General features: G+C 41.3%; 1 protein-coding gene across 1 annotated transcript; it reads right to left on the bottom strand.

The window, feature by feature from the left end:
• Positions 1-3,125: 3,125 nt before the first annotated feature.
• qser1 (glutamine and serine rich 1) lies at positions 3,126-14,611 on the bottom strand. The gene is made up of 13 exons (XM_028014771.1): positions 14,177-14,611; positions 11,729-11,838; positions 11,461-11,598; positions 8,016-11,303; positions 7,494-7,807; positions 6,642-6,758; positions 6,423-6,556; positions 6,156-6,328; positions 5,889-6,020; positions 5,713-5,810; positions 5,448-5,594; positions 4,699-4,794; positions 3,126-4,562 (listed from the first exon to the last, which is right to left on the bottom strand). Exons 1-13 carry the CDS (start codon positions 14,284-14,286, stop codon positions 4,422-4,424), a joined length of 4,998 nt encoding a protein of 1,665 aa, XP_027870572.1. The 5' UTR covers positions 14,287-14,611; the 3' UTR covers positions 3,126-4,421.
• Positions 14,612-14,704: the final 93 nt, after the last annotated feature.

The raw sequence follows: 14,704 nt of genomic DNA, 5'->3' as shown, positions 1-14,704 counted from the left end.
TATTGTCAAAGCCAGTAGAGGAAATATAGACACTCGTAAAGATAAAAACTGTTAATGGTTAGTTGTAAACATCTAACTCGATGTGTAAAGAGTAAAGTTCTATAAAACCTGCATATGCTCTGTTGCTTTACAGAGCAAGTAGGATGCCTCTGTTGCTGCATATTTCTATTGTTTACACATACTGGAGGAAATGTAACCCAGTCAGTGCCGGGAATCTCAAGCAGAGGGTTGAACTGGTTTGCCGGCTCCTCATCCGAATGTGCTGCTGCGTGATATGCTGGTGTTTTGTAAACTTGACACAAAGCGTCTCCACCTGCTGCGTTCGATGTGCCTGGGAGGCTTTGCATCCTTCCTTTTGTTTCTCCTGCTTATTAGTCATGAAATTCTGCATGAAACGAAGATGATGACGAATATCCTGGGGAATGTTCTCAGAAGGTGGCATTCAAATGCAAAGTGCAAGGCCTTAAAAAGTAATTACACATTCAGACTGTCATTTTGGTTTTGCCCATTCGCAGGACAATAAATCTAACTCATTTGGAACGAATGAAAAGCATTTGTTGTGACAAGAGTCTTTAAGTCTTGTCACAACTTTTTGAATGCACTTATATCTGGACTTTGACTGGACCTTTCTAACAGATAAAAATGCTTTCATAGGAGCCATTTTATTGTAGTGCTCCCTGTAAGTCAACAAATCTTTGACCTGTTGCAAGGTGAACAACAGGCCACAGTCTTTTGAAGCCTCTAATAATCCGTCCATATTCCCAGAAACTCCAACATCATGACACTGTCAAGACTCAAGACCATGTTTCATTGTGGAAAAACTCAGCTATGTTGTGCTTGTAAGGTGTTGAAATGTGGAAACGTTGAAGGGGTGTCTTCAGTCAGAGGCTTCTTCAAATTCGTGGTAATACAGACAGCTACAGGAGACCTTTCCTGCCCACAGCCATCACCATCTACGATATCTTTTAATAAAATTATTTTCCAACATTTAATTTCTCTTCATGATCAAAAGAGTATATATATATATATACTGTATATATATATATATATATATGTGTGTGTGTGTGTGTGTACCTTATGACAATATTATGTTGAAGCTATCAGCAGAATCTGATTTGTTGAAACCAATCTGATGTTTAAGGACATGTAATAACAATGTAACTACAGGTCTAAGTCTTGCATAGCAAAGAATGTTTTACGAAGAAGTAAAACTTTCAGTGCGTTTCCACACATGATGAAACATAAAACTACATCATCACTCAGCAGATAATGTCTCATGAAGAGAAATTTTAAAAGCCAAGAATGTGTTTCAGTCCAATGCAACAGAGAGCAATCGTGTTTCTGTGCCCTCCTCACATCGTCACACAGCCTGAAGGTCCCCTCAGTCTGACTCCCACATATGGAATGATACAAGGCATTAGCAATTCATATGATTTTCATCTGGAGAGCAGACTCTTAGAGTCCATCCGTTCCAGTTGTGCCCCGGCTGGAATCCAAAGTGCATGCCTAACTGGACTATCCTCCACCCCCATTCCACTGTCCGGCTCTAAAGGACAGAGGACAGTGCTGTAACTGCACCACAGAAGCACTTTTGTGTTTTGTGGATCGCCAGTAATTTTTTCCCCCTGCATTGTTGCTTCTCTGTCACATTTTATTCAACAGCCCCGAGACCCTTTTGGTCCGCCAGCCGGTCGCTGTTGGGTTATGAGAGTTTGGTGGGCGAGCGTCGCTGTTGCTTTCTCTCCTTGCTGTGCCCCATTGAAGAATGTAAGCCAACATTTGCATGAAAACACTCAACAATTTGGTAAAGTTTAACTTTAACTGACCCCTGTGGACTGAGCTACAAAGGCAAAACAAGAATAATGTATTGCTGACAGTTTTTTAAACCAAGTGCCAAAGCGTTTGCAAAAAAAAAGTACAACTCACTACGATTTTCTGGGTAAAACAGTTCTAATGAAATTGTTTACACCACAGTGGACTATACTTAGAATCTCCATTTCCAAGAGTTCTCACTCCCAAAAGAGGATCAGTGGTGTGTAAATTTTCTAGTATATTCCTGCTGACACAGAGGAATGACAGTTTTATTACTGCATGTGAATTAAAACCACTTCATTGCTGTTCAATTGTTAAGGCAGTCTAATCTTGTGTTTTTACTTTTAATCATCTGATAAATTCATATATATAAAACACAAGATATTTACTGACACGCTGCGTTTCCTGTGGAGAAAAACCCCAGATTATAAAAATAGTTTATTTTTACAAATCACCTGCAACAACTTTAGAGACGCTCTTTCGTTAGTAGAATGCTCTTTATCCTATTCCATTTCACACTTTTATCAGCACTGATTTGGATTTCTGAGCATTCCTCTTTGCACGATGTTGCTAGATTGTCCAGAGTCGGCGCCCCGGTCAAATGTGTCGTCCTCTTTAGTTCATAGGATTTTTTTTAGCTTTGTACTGCAAAGAATCAGGAGAAAGATGAGCCTGTTTTCACATTTCTATATTGATTTAGTCATAATTTGAATCATCACCATATGAAAAACACAATGAGGACCCATTTTCTGGTTCCCCAGAGTTCAAGTGAACCACTCTAAAAGTACCTAGAGACTACAGAAAAGAAAACAAAAAGTTTTACTGGCATCATCTCCAAACAAGCAGCTGTTACGAAGACTTTGCGACACCAAGACGTCACAGTTTCCTAAAATTGAGATTCATTGATTTGTTTTCATTATTTTCCTCTGACCTGATCATGGTGCAACATGACGGTGACAATGAGAAGCTGCCAGTTTCATCTTCCTCCATGGAGTTTGTGTGTTCTTGTGTATGAGTGATTCCTCCTCTCACAATCTAAAACCATCCACATTCGTTTAACTGTTTACTCTAAATTGCCTTCAGGGATGCCAGTATTTTTATCAGCGCTGATTTGAATCAGCACTTATACTACTATATAGTAGTATATGAGTGGCAACCGGTAAAGGTAAAAAAACAGACCTCTGCCTTACTTAAATGGCTTGTTGTCCTTTCTATCTTACAGAGGGACTAAGAGAAACTTTTAAAGCCCAGAAAAACAAACATGTCAAGGATTGAAGTTATTAGACACTCTTGTCAACAGAAACGGTGTAGTATGAATTACAAAATGATTAGGTTCCATTTATTGTACAAGGGTTGTTATGAATGACAAAGATTTTGCATAAATATTTTGGAAGGACAATAAAAAAAAAATAAAAAAATCAAACGCAGATTTTTTTCTAGACAGTTCAACATGGAAATATGCTACTGTAGTGAGAGATTAATTAACCTCAATATGTTAACACATCTTTACCTTGTATGAAAGATGCTGTACTCCGTTATGTAATCTGGTAACAAATATAACATTTTCCCTAGACTTTAAGAAGTAAGCCCAGTGCGAAACACACCAAAACACATTTAGCATATGTGCCATTTTATTTATAAACTGCATCTGCAAGCAACGAGAATTAGTGATAGCAACATTTCTGCCTCACATTCATTTGTGAGGAGAAATGTAAAAAAGACAATGAAAAAAAACCAATGTCTCCTAAGAATAACAATTGCATCTGTGAAAAATATATATTTGTCATAAAATGTGGGCTTTGTATATAAAACAATATAAAGACAACTACCAGTTATTTCATTTTACCTTGAAATAATTCAAGGTAATTCAAGGTATTTCTGTTAGAGGAAACCAGTAGCTGGTGCTGGTTCCATGAAAACGCATCTCAGGAGGGGAAAAGGCGTCCGATGCATTAAAGTTAGACACGCATCATTTGCAGTCGCTCAGCTCCACAAGAGAACGGCTGCAGGTCTCACCTCTCGCTTTTCTTTCCACAAAATGTACATTGGACATGGAGAAGTTGGCACTCCATTAAACAATGGATGTTTATCTAACAGTATGAACTACAGTAATACTTTATATATACTCAATTTTGTACAATATATCAACTCTGTATGTAAGCCTACTTAAATGATTGATGAAGGCTTGTTAAAATGGTACTTAATCAGATTTCTGCCTTTTATTTGTCCCACTCTACTTCCTCTATCAATTGTTTTCTATCTAGAACACAATTAAGGGTTATCACATGGCATTTAGCCCAAAATAAAGGAGCGTAGAAAAGCCAATAGAAACCTATAAAAAAAAGGCTCATAAAAACATGGCTTTTAAAACTATAAAAACATACAAAGAAAAGGAGTCGCACTACGTGGAATTGTTCCGAAGTGCCTCCCGAAACAAAGTCTTTTGTTGATCAAGTTATAGCTCCTGACATCTCTGTGGCTAGAGGGGAATCCACTCCACACTCAATCTCTGCTGCTGTGACTTCAAGGCATCCATTTGAGTTTAAACGACGAACTTTGCAGTAGCTTCCCCTTGTACTTCTTTTTAAGTCAAGACTGCCAAGGCTAAATCATCTGCAGACCTGCTGCACTTGACTGATTAGCTCTCCAAAGCGATCAAAGAGCCCGTCCACCCAGGCTCCGTTCTCCAGGCACTTTTGGACGATCTCTTCCTGTCCCAGGTTGCCAGCCCGCACCCGCAGCGATGCAATCTAGACGACAGACACAAACAGACTCTGAGGAGCAGCATGCAGGAAATGTCTCCAGATCAATTTGTATCGGTTAGATCAAAATCGCATAATAATAAACAAATTTAGCAACCAGCAGAAACTGTGGGCGATTCCTCACCTCGTCCTTACACATGAGGTATGTGTGGTATTTGTAATGCTGCAAAGAGTGGTACAGAGAGAACCACTGGGTTTTCTGCTGCTCCACTGTATACTCCTAGAAGGGGAAAAGATGATGTAAGGAGAACAATACAGAGCAAAAATAGGAAAATATTGGCTTCTGTATTAAATAATCTAGAACAGCAACAAATTCACAACTCAAAACTTAGAACCTCCTGGATGATTACAATGTTATTAAAAGCAGTTATCAAATACATATACATTTTTAAAAAATCTGTTTAAAACTGAAACTCATTGAGGTTCCTTACATTTACAGTGTCACATTTCAATAATTTCCTTAAATTTTGATAACTTTGGCTTGCTGCTAATGAAACATTGATATTTTTAGAAATTAAGAATATCATAAACCAACAATAGGAAAAGGGCTCTTAATACACAAATGTTACTATTTAGCCTGCACCATCTTTTGGGCAAAGCGTTAACACCTTCCATAACAAGGTTAAACCAAAATGTTGACGGCAAAAACAAAACTCACACTGTTATTTATATGCATATTAATGGAAAATTGAGTGGAAGAACAAAAGGTGCACAAGCAATAGTATTAGTACACCACTCTTACACCTGAGATGTCAAAAGCGTCTTATTATGAAGAAGGGTTGGAGGACAGGAATGCAGAAGGACAACTGATGATGCTGCGCCCTCTCCTGGACAAATCACGTAATAAAACATTCTGATAAAGGATGAACATACCTGAGGCACTTTGTTTGGCAACTTGTAGGACTTCATCGTCTTCTTGTTGTAAGCCCTCCCACTGAGACGTACCTTAAAGGCTGGGGTTTCCCCATCCTTCTTCAGCTCAGTCACCACTGAGATCTCCGGGAAGCTGTCTAGAGCTGTCTGGAAAACAACAATAAAAAAATAACTCAGCCAAGTTAAAAAGACAAAACAGGTTTGTATATGTGCCTTTTAGCTTTGTTCACTAAGGCAGATGTGTAAGGTTAATAGAAAAACTCACCTTTAAGACCTGCCCTATGTGCAGTTTGTTAAGCAAGCGTTTCCTGATATCAGTGATTATCCCATCTACTTTCTTCATATGCGGCAGAAGCAACTCATCTGTTGTAAAAAACATGAACAATGCTCTAAACCCCAACACAGAGTAGTCAGATGACATAGGAAATGTAGATCACAAACCATTTGCCCTCTCCAGTGCTGCCATCACATCTTCATCCAAAGCAACACTAATAAGAAGCTCAACAAAGCTTTTGAAAGTCTCTTTCGTAGTACGTGTGTTGAGGAGCCTTGAAGCAACTGGAGGGTTTAACTCTGAAGTGTAACAGAGACAGAACAATTCAGGAAACAGCAAAGAGAAATAGACGAATACAGATTCAAGTAAAAGTTAAATGAGAAATCCAAATATTTCTGTAAAACAAAAGTATTTTCTCAAATCCTCCTCAGTACCTTCTTCTGCAGATGATCCTGAGAGGGTGGGTGAAAACTCCTCCTTCCATTTCTTCCTCTTCTTGGGCGGCGGTTCTGCCCGTGGCTTCACTTGTTTGGGGCGGGGCTTATGGTTCTGGGGAGCTGCTGAAGGTGGATCTGTCAGGCCCAGCAAAGCTTTCATCTGAATAGCCCTGTGAGACAGACAGAGAGAGAGAAAGAAAGAGAGAAGTTACACAACTGAAAAGTCACTCTAACAAATGTATGATATTAGATTTATCAACTTACTTTAGCGAACTCATAGGCTTGCTGCGTGGTTTCCGACTACAAACTCTCACGTACTCCCTTTTGTTAACCGTTTCCAGAAATTTCACATACACTCTCTTATACATCGTCTTTGCATCACCAAAGTATCCAAGGTACTGCAGTGCCAAGGAAAAAAGGTCACATGTTGAGAGGAGACAGAGTATTCGAATCCTCGTGCATCCAGAGACAGATTTAACTCACACTGTTTGTGGCAGAAAACACTCTCTTCCCATCTTTCAGCTCAGGCACAAATTTCTGCAGCAGTGCTTTCTGGACCTTCCAAATAGCTGGAGGCTCCACTCCTGCCCTCATTGTGGCCTGAAGTCGTGCAAAAGATGTAAAAGAAGAGGGACTTCAAGACTTCACAGTAAATTAAATTATGACATGTAATTAATTGAATCTCATTAACCTTAGATAAGCTTTTGATGTACAAACACTTAGCTGAAGCCATGATGACTAAAAGAACTTTAACAAGGTAGACTAGCCAAAATGTGGGTGGCTGATAGACTCACACCAAACAACAATAAAAGATGAAGCTTAAACACACTTACGCAATCTTGTTAGTGTAACTTTTAATTTTTTTCTCCATAGCAGATTTGTTAAGTTTTTCTGTTGAATTATACTGGATATTTGTCACAAAAAGAGTGGAACAAATTTTGAAATCATATGACCTAATTTTTTTCCACATAATCTAAACTATTCTGTGCTATCAGGGGTGTGTCAATGCTGTGATCTAATGTGCTATAACACAACAAATCTTTGCAGTTTATACATTAACTGGGAGAAGGTGAATGTAATACATTTTCTTAAATATTCTCTGTTTATGATTCTATAAATTCCACCAGATATAGCTGGTGTTTAGTCAGCACCGGACTGGTCAAAGGTCCAGCATGGTGTCTGGATGCCTCTTAAGTTTGTGGAGACCAGTTTTTTGGATGCCAGATCTCTGATGAGAGTTATTAAACAGAGAGGCAGGCAGGAGTCACATGCATAGTTTGTAATACTAAAGGAGCAGAAGCACAACTCTGATTCTCACTGTTGAACTTCAAATACCTTAAAGGTTTCAATGTCCTCATTCCTGATGACAAACTCGTCTCTCTCTCGATACATCCCTTCTCCCCCGCTGTCAGACGGCTCATCGTCAGTCAGCCCCTCCAGGGCCACGCTCATAAGCTGCACAGCTAACTCGCCTGACGCAGTCTCTTTTGATTTCTCTTTGGTCATAAACTCCTTCTCTCCTGAGACTGTGGTTGGCGCAGGGGTCACCACAGCAGGGGCAGATACCGGTGGCAGGTAAATCTGGGTGATTGTGAGAGGCATGGTGGGAAGCTGGACAGGCTTCATCACTGTAACCTGAATTTGGTTATCTGAAGAGGGAACAGAAAGGTATAATAATAATAATAATAATGAGGAGGAGTTAACTTATTTTTGAATTAATTAGTCAATCAAGAGTTTAGCAAATTTGTGCAAAGCTTTTCCTGTCTGTGATAAAAAAACAATTTTCCATTACAGCAAAAACAGCATGAAAGATTTCAATATAAGCTGGATAGTCAAGTTTAGGTAGGATGCCATTACCCATAGTCGTTTTCTGATCTGAAGTCTCATCCAGAGCTGAGAGAGCTGAGCTGATGCTGTTCCTCAGAGCTTGATTCTTCCCAGTACTCTCCTCTTCGTCTGAGCTGAACGATGGCAACGTCTCCAGGTTCTTGTGTAGATCCTCTTCCAGGCGTTTCTGCTGGGAGCTCAAACCTGGATTCTTCTGGGGAAGCAACGGTCCAGGAAGAGTGGGCACTTTGGGTGGCAAAGGAGGCAAAGTGCACGGTTTGGAAGAGGAGGATGGTTTTCTTGGACGACTGCTACTTCTTGTAGAGCTTGGGGAGTACTGCTGTTTGGGGCCAGATTTGATAAAGTCTAGGAAGGAGCCAAGGAATCCGGTTTTGACCTCTGGCTGCTTCTCTTCTACTTCACGGATCTTCTGCCTGATCCTTTCATGCTGAGGACAACTGTCCTGTGTGCTACTTGAGGCAGACGGAGGAGTGGCATCACTGCCCCGTGAGTTTTGACGCTTAGTTTGTCCACTGCGCTTAGCCGGTCTAGTCAGTCCCTCACTGTCCTCAGAACTCCCCGGTTTGGTTAAGGACTTGGAGCGTGCTTTCTTTTTTGGCGAGTCATCACTACCCGGACATCCTTGTGTTTCTGCACATTTTGTAGTCTCTTGAACTCCATTGTGGACACCTGGAGAGTTGAACACCTGTCTGGCTGAGTGGTAGCCACTCTCAGAGGTCATTCCATCTCCATTCATGACAAGATTAATGTTGCTGTTGTGGCGAGCAGCCTGATCTTGGCTGTCTGTAGCCATCTGAGCACCATTTAGAGTCATGCTGATAGTTTGGCAGTGAGTGTTGGTGATGGCAGGATGTTGTGATGAGGAAAAACTGGGCGACATCTGGCTTATATCCACAGTCAGGAGCTGACCTTTGGAATCAACGGGACTTGCCCTTGCAGTCATTTCAGCCTCAGCGGACGATGCAGCTTTGACAAAATCTTGAGGTGTGACACCACAAGCCGCCACAGTGGCAGCCAAGATGTCATCAACATTTGACAAAATATTTCTTTCATCTGCCAGGAGCATAGAGTCTGGAAAGCAAATAGAATTAAGAGCAAACTGGTTCTTGCCATCATTTGGCTGCTGACTTGCTGTCTGGCTGTAATGGTGTTTAGAGGAAGAGCATTCTGAACTTGGTTCAGACATGACCACAGTCTGCTGACTCTGGTTTTCATTAGAGACATTTGTGCAAAGCAGGCCTCGATCCATCTGGAGGTACTGTACGTGAACTGGACTCAAACACTGGGCTGGTTGGACACCCTGCATTGATGCTAGCTTTGAAGAGTTCTGGCTTTGGTGGACAAGAGGTTGCTGGACCAGAATCATCTGGTTGGGCTCAAGAAGCACCTGAGAGCTGGGGACTGACATAAACTGAGAGCGGGTAGCTGGAATTTGACCCTGGGACTGAGAGTGGGTTTGCTGATTTTGTTGGTGTGGTTCAGGAGATCTGAGTTGTTGGTTAAGATGCTCTGAACTGAGAGGTCCATGTGATGAAACAGAGGTATTTGAACCCTCTGAGTTAGCAACTTCATGACCATCATGACTGCCTAAACAAACCTGCTGCTGGGTCATGCAACCTACATGTTCATCCTTTGCCTGTGCCGAATTTGCGTGGCCAAGTCCCAAGAATTGTTCGTCAGAGCGAGAATTGCTTCGTATAACACTCTGTGGTTTGTGATCATCCATTTTTGAAACCACGTAGATGACATTGTTGTGAGAAGCCATGCTATTATCAGCAACAGAGACCATGGACACCTGCTGTAGAGCCTCGATATCCTGGGATGGAAGTTCTTCAAGCTTTTGTTTGGCATATGTTGGATCTGTTTCTTGCATGGAGGATCTTATGTCATTCTGTATGGGTTGAGCAGGTGAAGAGTATGTAGGCAAAGATACGGATAAAACACTGTGAGGCTGTGTCTGTTGGTGGGACACACTGGTATGCGCTGTACCTGCCACTGAGTCCTGCATGTGGGTATAATCCACCAAAGAATTAGACGTAGGAAGACTTTGCACACATGTGGATTGGAACACAGTATTGAGGGATTGTCCCATGTTGTAACTTTGAGAATGTGTTGCTGAAGCTTGCTCCTGCGACTGAGAGGTAAACGTCAGATTTGGGGCCCCCTGAGAGTGGGCACTGGAGAAGCTGTCTGAGAAATTTTCTTGACAGAATCTCTGAACCTGGTCTCCGTACTGGATCTGCTCTTGGTTCAGCCCAGGAGTGGTTGTATAAATAAGAGCTTGGCTAACGGGAGCCACGTTGTCACAGTGACTCGAGTGGGATGCCAAAGTACTGTAAAGTGAGGAGAGTTTCTCTGAGGGGGAATGGGAGGTCTGTGACTGTGTTTGTGGAGCTATGTAATTTTGAGATAAACTATCTGACATTAGGCCAGACAGCTGGACCGCTTGTTGATTAGCAATGACAGAGTTCTGCTTCTCAGTAGGAGAAGAATAACGCTCCGGAGACCTTGTTCTCAAGTTCTGAGTGTGATTCTCTTCATCTCCAGCAGAATGTGAATTCAGTCGGGAAGAAGTGTCTTTATTTTTCAGCAAAGAAGTGGATGAGTACGGTTGTGTTCCACAGTCGCTTTTAGATTGTGGAGACCCATTGACTCCTTGAGTGGAGTCTGTTCTTGAAGACGGACTGCAGGACACTGGTGTGTGACGAGACGAGTCCTGCTGGTAAGACATATCCGTTTCACTGCCAGAGCCAAAATACCCCTGCAGGGAATCCTCTGAATTGGGCATGTGCTCTGAGGGCATGTGGCTACTTGAAGGCCTCTGGTGGTGCTTTATTACACTACATTCACGCTGAAGAGCTCTTTCAATAGAGCCAGAGAAAATTGTGGCCCCATAGGACTGTGAGGCACCATGAGTGGCGGGCAGAGCAGAAGGAAGAAGACCAAACTGGGGCTGTAGTAGGTGGGGGGCTGACTCCTGGGCTGAGCGGTAAGTGGAGGACTGCACAGGCAGAGCTGAGCCCAGAGAGGGTGTAGAGAGGTGATTGAAGGTCAGGGCAGTGGGAATCACAGCTTGGCTGGGTTTAAGATTAAGCAGTGGGTCATGGTGAGGAAACAGCCCATTGGTGGAAGTGCTGAAGGCAGAATCTGGAAGTGTAAGGGATGTGTTGGCAGCATAGCTCCTGGGTGGGTAGGCACCTGTGTGCTGAAAGGAGGACAGAGCAGCAGGAGAGGGGAAACTGGCTGTGGAAGGCAGAGCACCAGTTAGATACAGCTCTGTGGTGGAAGAGTTGGCACCTACAAAGAAGAAATCAAAGTTTGTAATAAGCCCAGCATGCATAAAGCAAAGGGACACATTGTGCATAATTTGTGAGCTTACAAAAAAGAACAACTTCTAAAATCATCAAGCAGATTAGGTTTGTTTATACACAAACTCAATTTTCTGTGTTCTTACCAGTAGTCCAAGATGGTGGTCTAAAAGGAGGAAGCAAAGAGGCACTAACAGGACCAGTCTGAAGACTTCTTGACTCCATGGCTGACAGGAAGCTCATGATTGAGGTCGCAGGATTATTACCACTTGACTCAAGTGTGCCTACCAATCAAAATGAAGAAAAATTTAATTTAAATTAAAATCATCCTCAAAGATTGAGGCCTTCGATACTGTTAGCCATTTAGCTGACTGGTCCCACTTATGAACAAAACTTGCAGCATCTAAAACTCACGTGCAGCTGCTGGGATGTGTGCTGTAGTGTAAGTGGGGAGCTGCTGCGTTGTAGTGTAGCTTTGCTGTTGGAGAAGCTCCCCATCGAGGTTTGGTGCAACATAATTGGGACTGTGTGCACAAAACAAACAAAAAGTTAATTTTTCCAATTGCTTTTATTTTTCAGAAGCAACACAGATCCACCCTGTGAAGGCTGAGCAGACAGAGAATTCAAAATTTCCATTGGCCACCTTCTAAAAATGAATTTTTAGGAAAGTTTTAAGTCAGGAGCGTAATAGGTCTGGATAATTTAGTGCTGAAGTTTTATTTCTGGCTCCGTCTCAAGACTTCAGTAACATAGATAATTTCTTGGTCACGTCACAAGACAGGGATGCCCAACTCCGGCCCTCAAGGGTCGATGTTCTGAATACGTCCATGCACTAACACCGATTCAAATGACCAAATTATCTCTTTAGCCTGCTGTCACGTTTTGCCATAGACTGCTAATGACACATTTCTCTAACTAAGGTATGTTTAGAATCACCTAATTAATGTAGGACACAAGCCTCTGAAGGCTGACTTTGGTCACAACTGGTAAAGAGTAGCAGATATCTGTCTACACCTATATCAGATAAATTACTGTTTCTCTATTTACTCTCAAATAAGTTTCAGAATAAAGATGAGCCCCATTGCAAAAATACTGAGATTTTAGGAAAACATGCAGACGTCTTTGCTTTCTTCAAACTGGGTTAAACAATTTATCCACAACTTGCCTCTGTCGACAAATAATTAAAACTAGTTACTGAATATCCTTATTATAGCTAAGCCTGGCGCACTAAGCAATAAATCAATTAATCACATGATAAATTAAAATGAGCTCAATAATTTCCATAAATGGAAATTATTGAGCATGATTTGCATGATTTGCAAATTTGCATGATTTATTGTTTTTCTTGTCTCTCTCTTTCTACCAAAAGTTGGATGACAAAAGTCTTGTGTCTTGTGCATTATTGGTCTCAACTAGTTTATTTTGTCTCAGAGACTTCAAAATTAATTTTATTTGTTGTTTCTGTTGTCTTGCTTATTTATTTTGGAGATTTTAAATGTCTTCCAGTTACAGTGTTAAATATAGAATTTAATGTTCATTTATCTCTGAGAATGTGTCCTTGCGTTATTATGCCACTATCATTATATTACTTGAATATGGTCTAAAACAACAATATTATCAGTTATTGCAATAACTTCTGGCATAATTTATTGTCCAGCAACATTTGTTATTGTGACGGGCCTAATTATAGCTGCAAGATATGACATTATTGGTGTGTTTGGCAGCCAATGACAAAGTCTGCTGCAGGTTTCCAAACAGTGGGAAGTACTAATTTCAAAAGGATTTTATCCGTTTGCCAAGAGAAAGAACCTGATTGATCTGAGTTCTTGTCTATTGGGTTTCTTTCTAAAAATATCACCCTTTGTTTGTCTTTTTTGCTTTTGCAAAAATTACTCTACAAATTTGCTTCAAAATGTGCTACACAAATAAAAAAGTAAAACAAATTTGCATCAGTTAGTCAACAGAAACAGTCCTTTATTCTCAAATATAATTAAATCAACTAGTCAACCAGATTTAAAGTACTGACCTTCAGCCAGAAGGTAAACATCTGTGAATGGAAAGATCCTAACTAAGGTTATTCTGGCTTTTTACTGATTCCTTTAACAAATACAAAGTGCCAGAAATCCTGCAGCTGTTTGCTGATAAGCTGACTTCAAAGAACCCAGAATTCTATAAAGTAGATAACTAAATCATATACCTGGCTTCCTTGGGTGTTTAAATAGTGGGAGCCAAAAACCAATGATACTTGGATCGTTTTTAAAAGAAACAAGCCTGATATATTTAGAAAAACAAATTTACTTAGAAAAAAAGCACTACAAAATGAACAAATAAGCCATTAATCGCCAAGTTTGGTGAGAAGACCCTTCAGTGTTTCACTAACTTATTCTCAATGAATAAGCAGCAAAAACCATGGCATGAATCTACACAGAGCGACACGAAACACTTTCCACAACTGTCATACAGTAACTAGCTCTGGCTGCTAACAGTCCAATTTGCTTTGGTTTCAACTATTAACCACGAGTGGAGAAAATACATTAATACAATGAAAGTAATACACACACCTGGTCAGCTCATAATACAGATACAAAAACACTTTATTCTCTAACTACCTGCAGTCCACGGACGTGATAGGGGACTGTTTTGCTAACGTAAATTAGCGAGGGGTTACATATCAACATACGGCTCAAAAATCCCAACAAGTTAGACTCTACAGCTGTGTTTATGTCGCGAAATATATCCACATATTTCAGTGTCCCCCCCTAAGCAAAATAACCTCTGTACTTCTCTCCAAAAGCAAACACTAGGCCCTCCATCACCGATATTTCCTTCGGAAGGTGACCCGCCCTCTCCTTCAACTCCTACCTTGGTTTGATAGCGACTGAGCCGCGCTCATAGGCCCATGAAGCTACGGTCTGTGGTGGTACAGCCAGCGCGTCCGCGAAGCTGGAGCTCGGGTAGTTCCTGTCCATCATCCGGTGAAAGGTTCACTTCCACACAGGAGCTTCGTGAAGCAGCGGGAGCACATCGTAGCAGCCCCGGGTCGTACCCACCGGACCCCGGGAAAAGCGGTGTACGGTCCGCAGAGGGAAAACAAACCCGACGCCAGGCTGTCCTGTGTCCTAGATAAAGTGTCTCCTCTCTCTACGTGATTTATTTTTCCTTCATTTCCCGTCACGTTAGTTTGTTAGTTTACAAGAAGTCTTCGGTGTTTGAGGCAGGGACACATGGCTGCACCTAGCGGGCTACATGAAACTTCTTTTAGGGATGGATTGTGTTGCACTGCACACAGAAACACATACACACACAAACACACAGCAGGGAAATTTTAATCCGAAAAATCGACTCCAGATGTCCCCCCCAAAAAAACTATGTGACCATGTTTGAATAAAC

This window comes from Xiphophorus couchianus, chromosome 4 (assembly GCF_001444195.1).
Source record: "Xiphophorus couchianus chromosome 4, X_couchianus-1.0, whole genome shotgun sequence".
Classification (NCBI taxonomy): Eukaryota; Metazoa; Chordata; class Actinopteri; order Cyprinodontiformes; family Poeciliidae; genus Xiphophorus; species Xiphophorus couchianus.
This window is presented reverse-complemented; position numbering and strand designations above follow the sequence as displayed.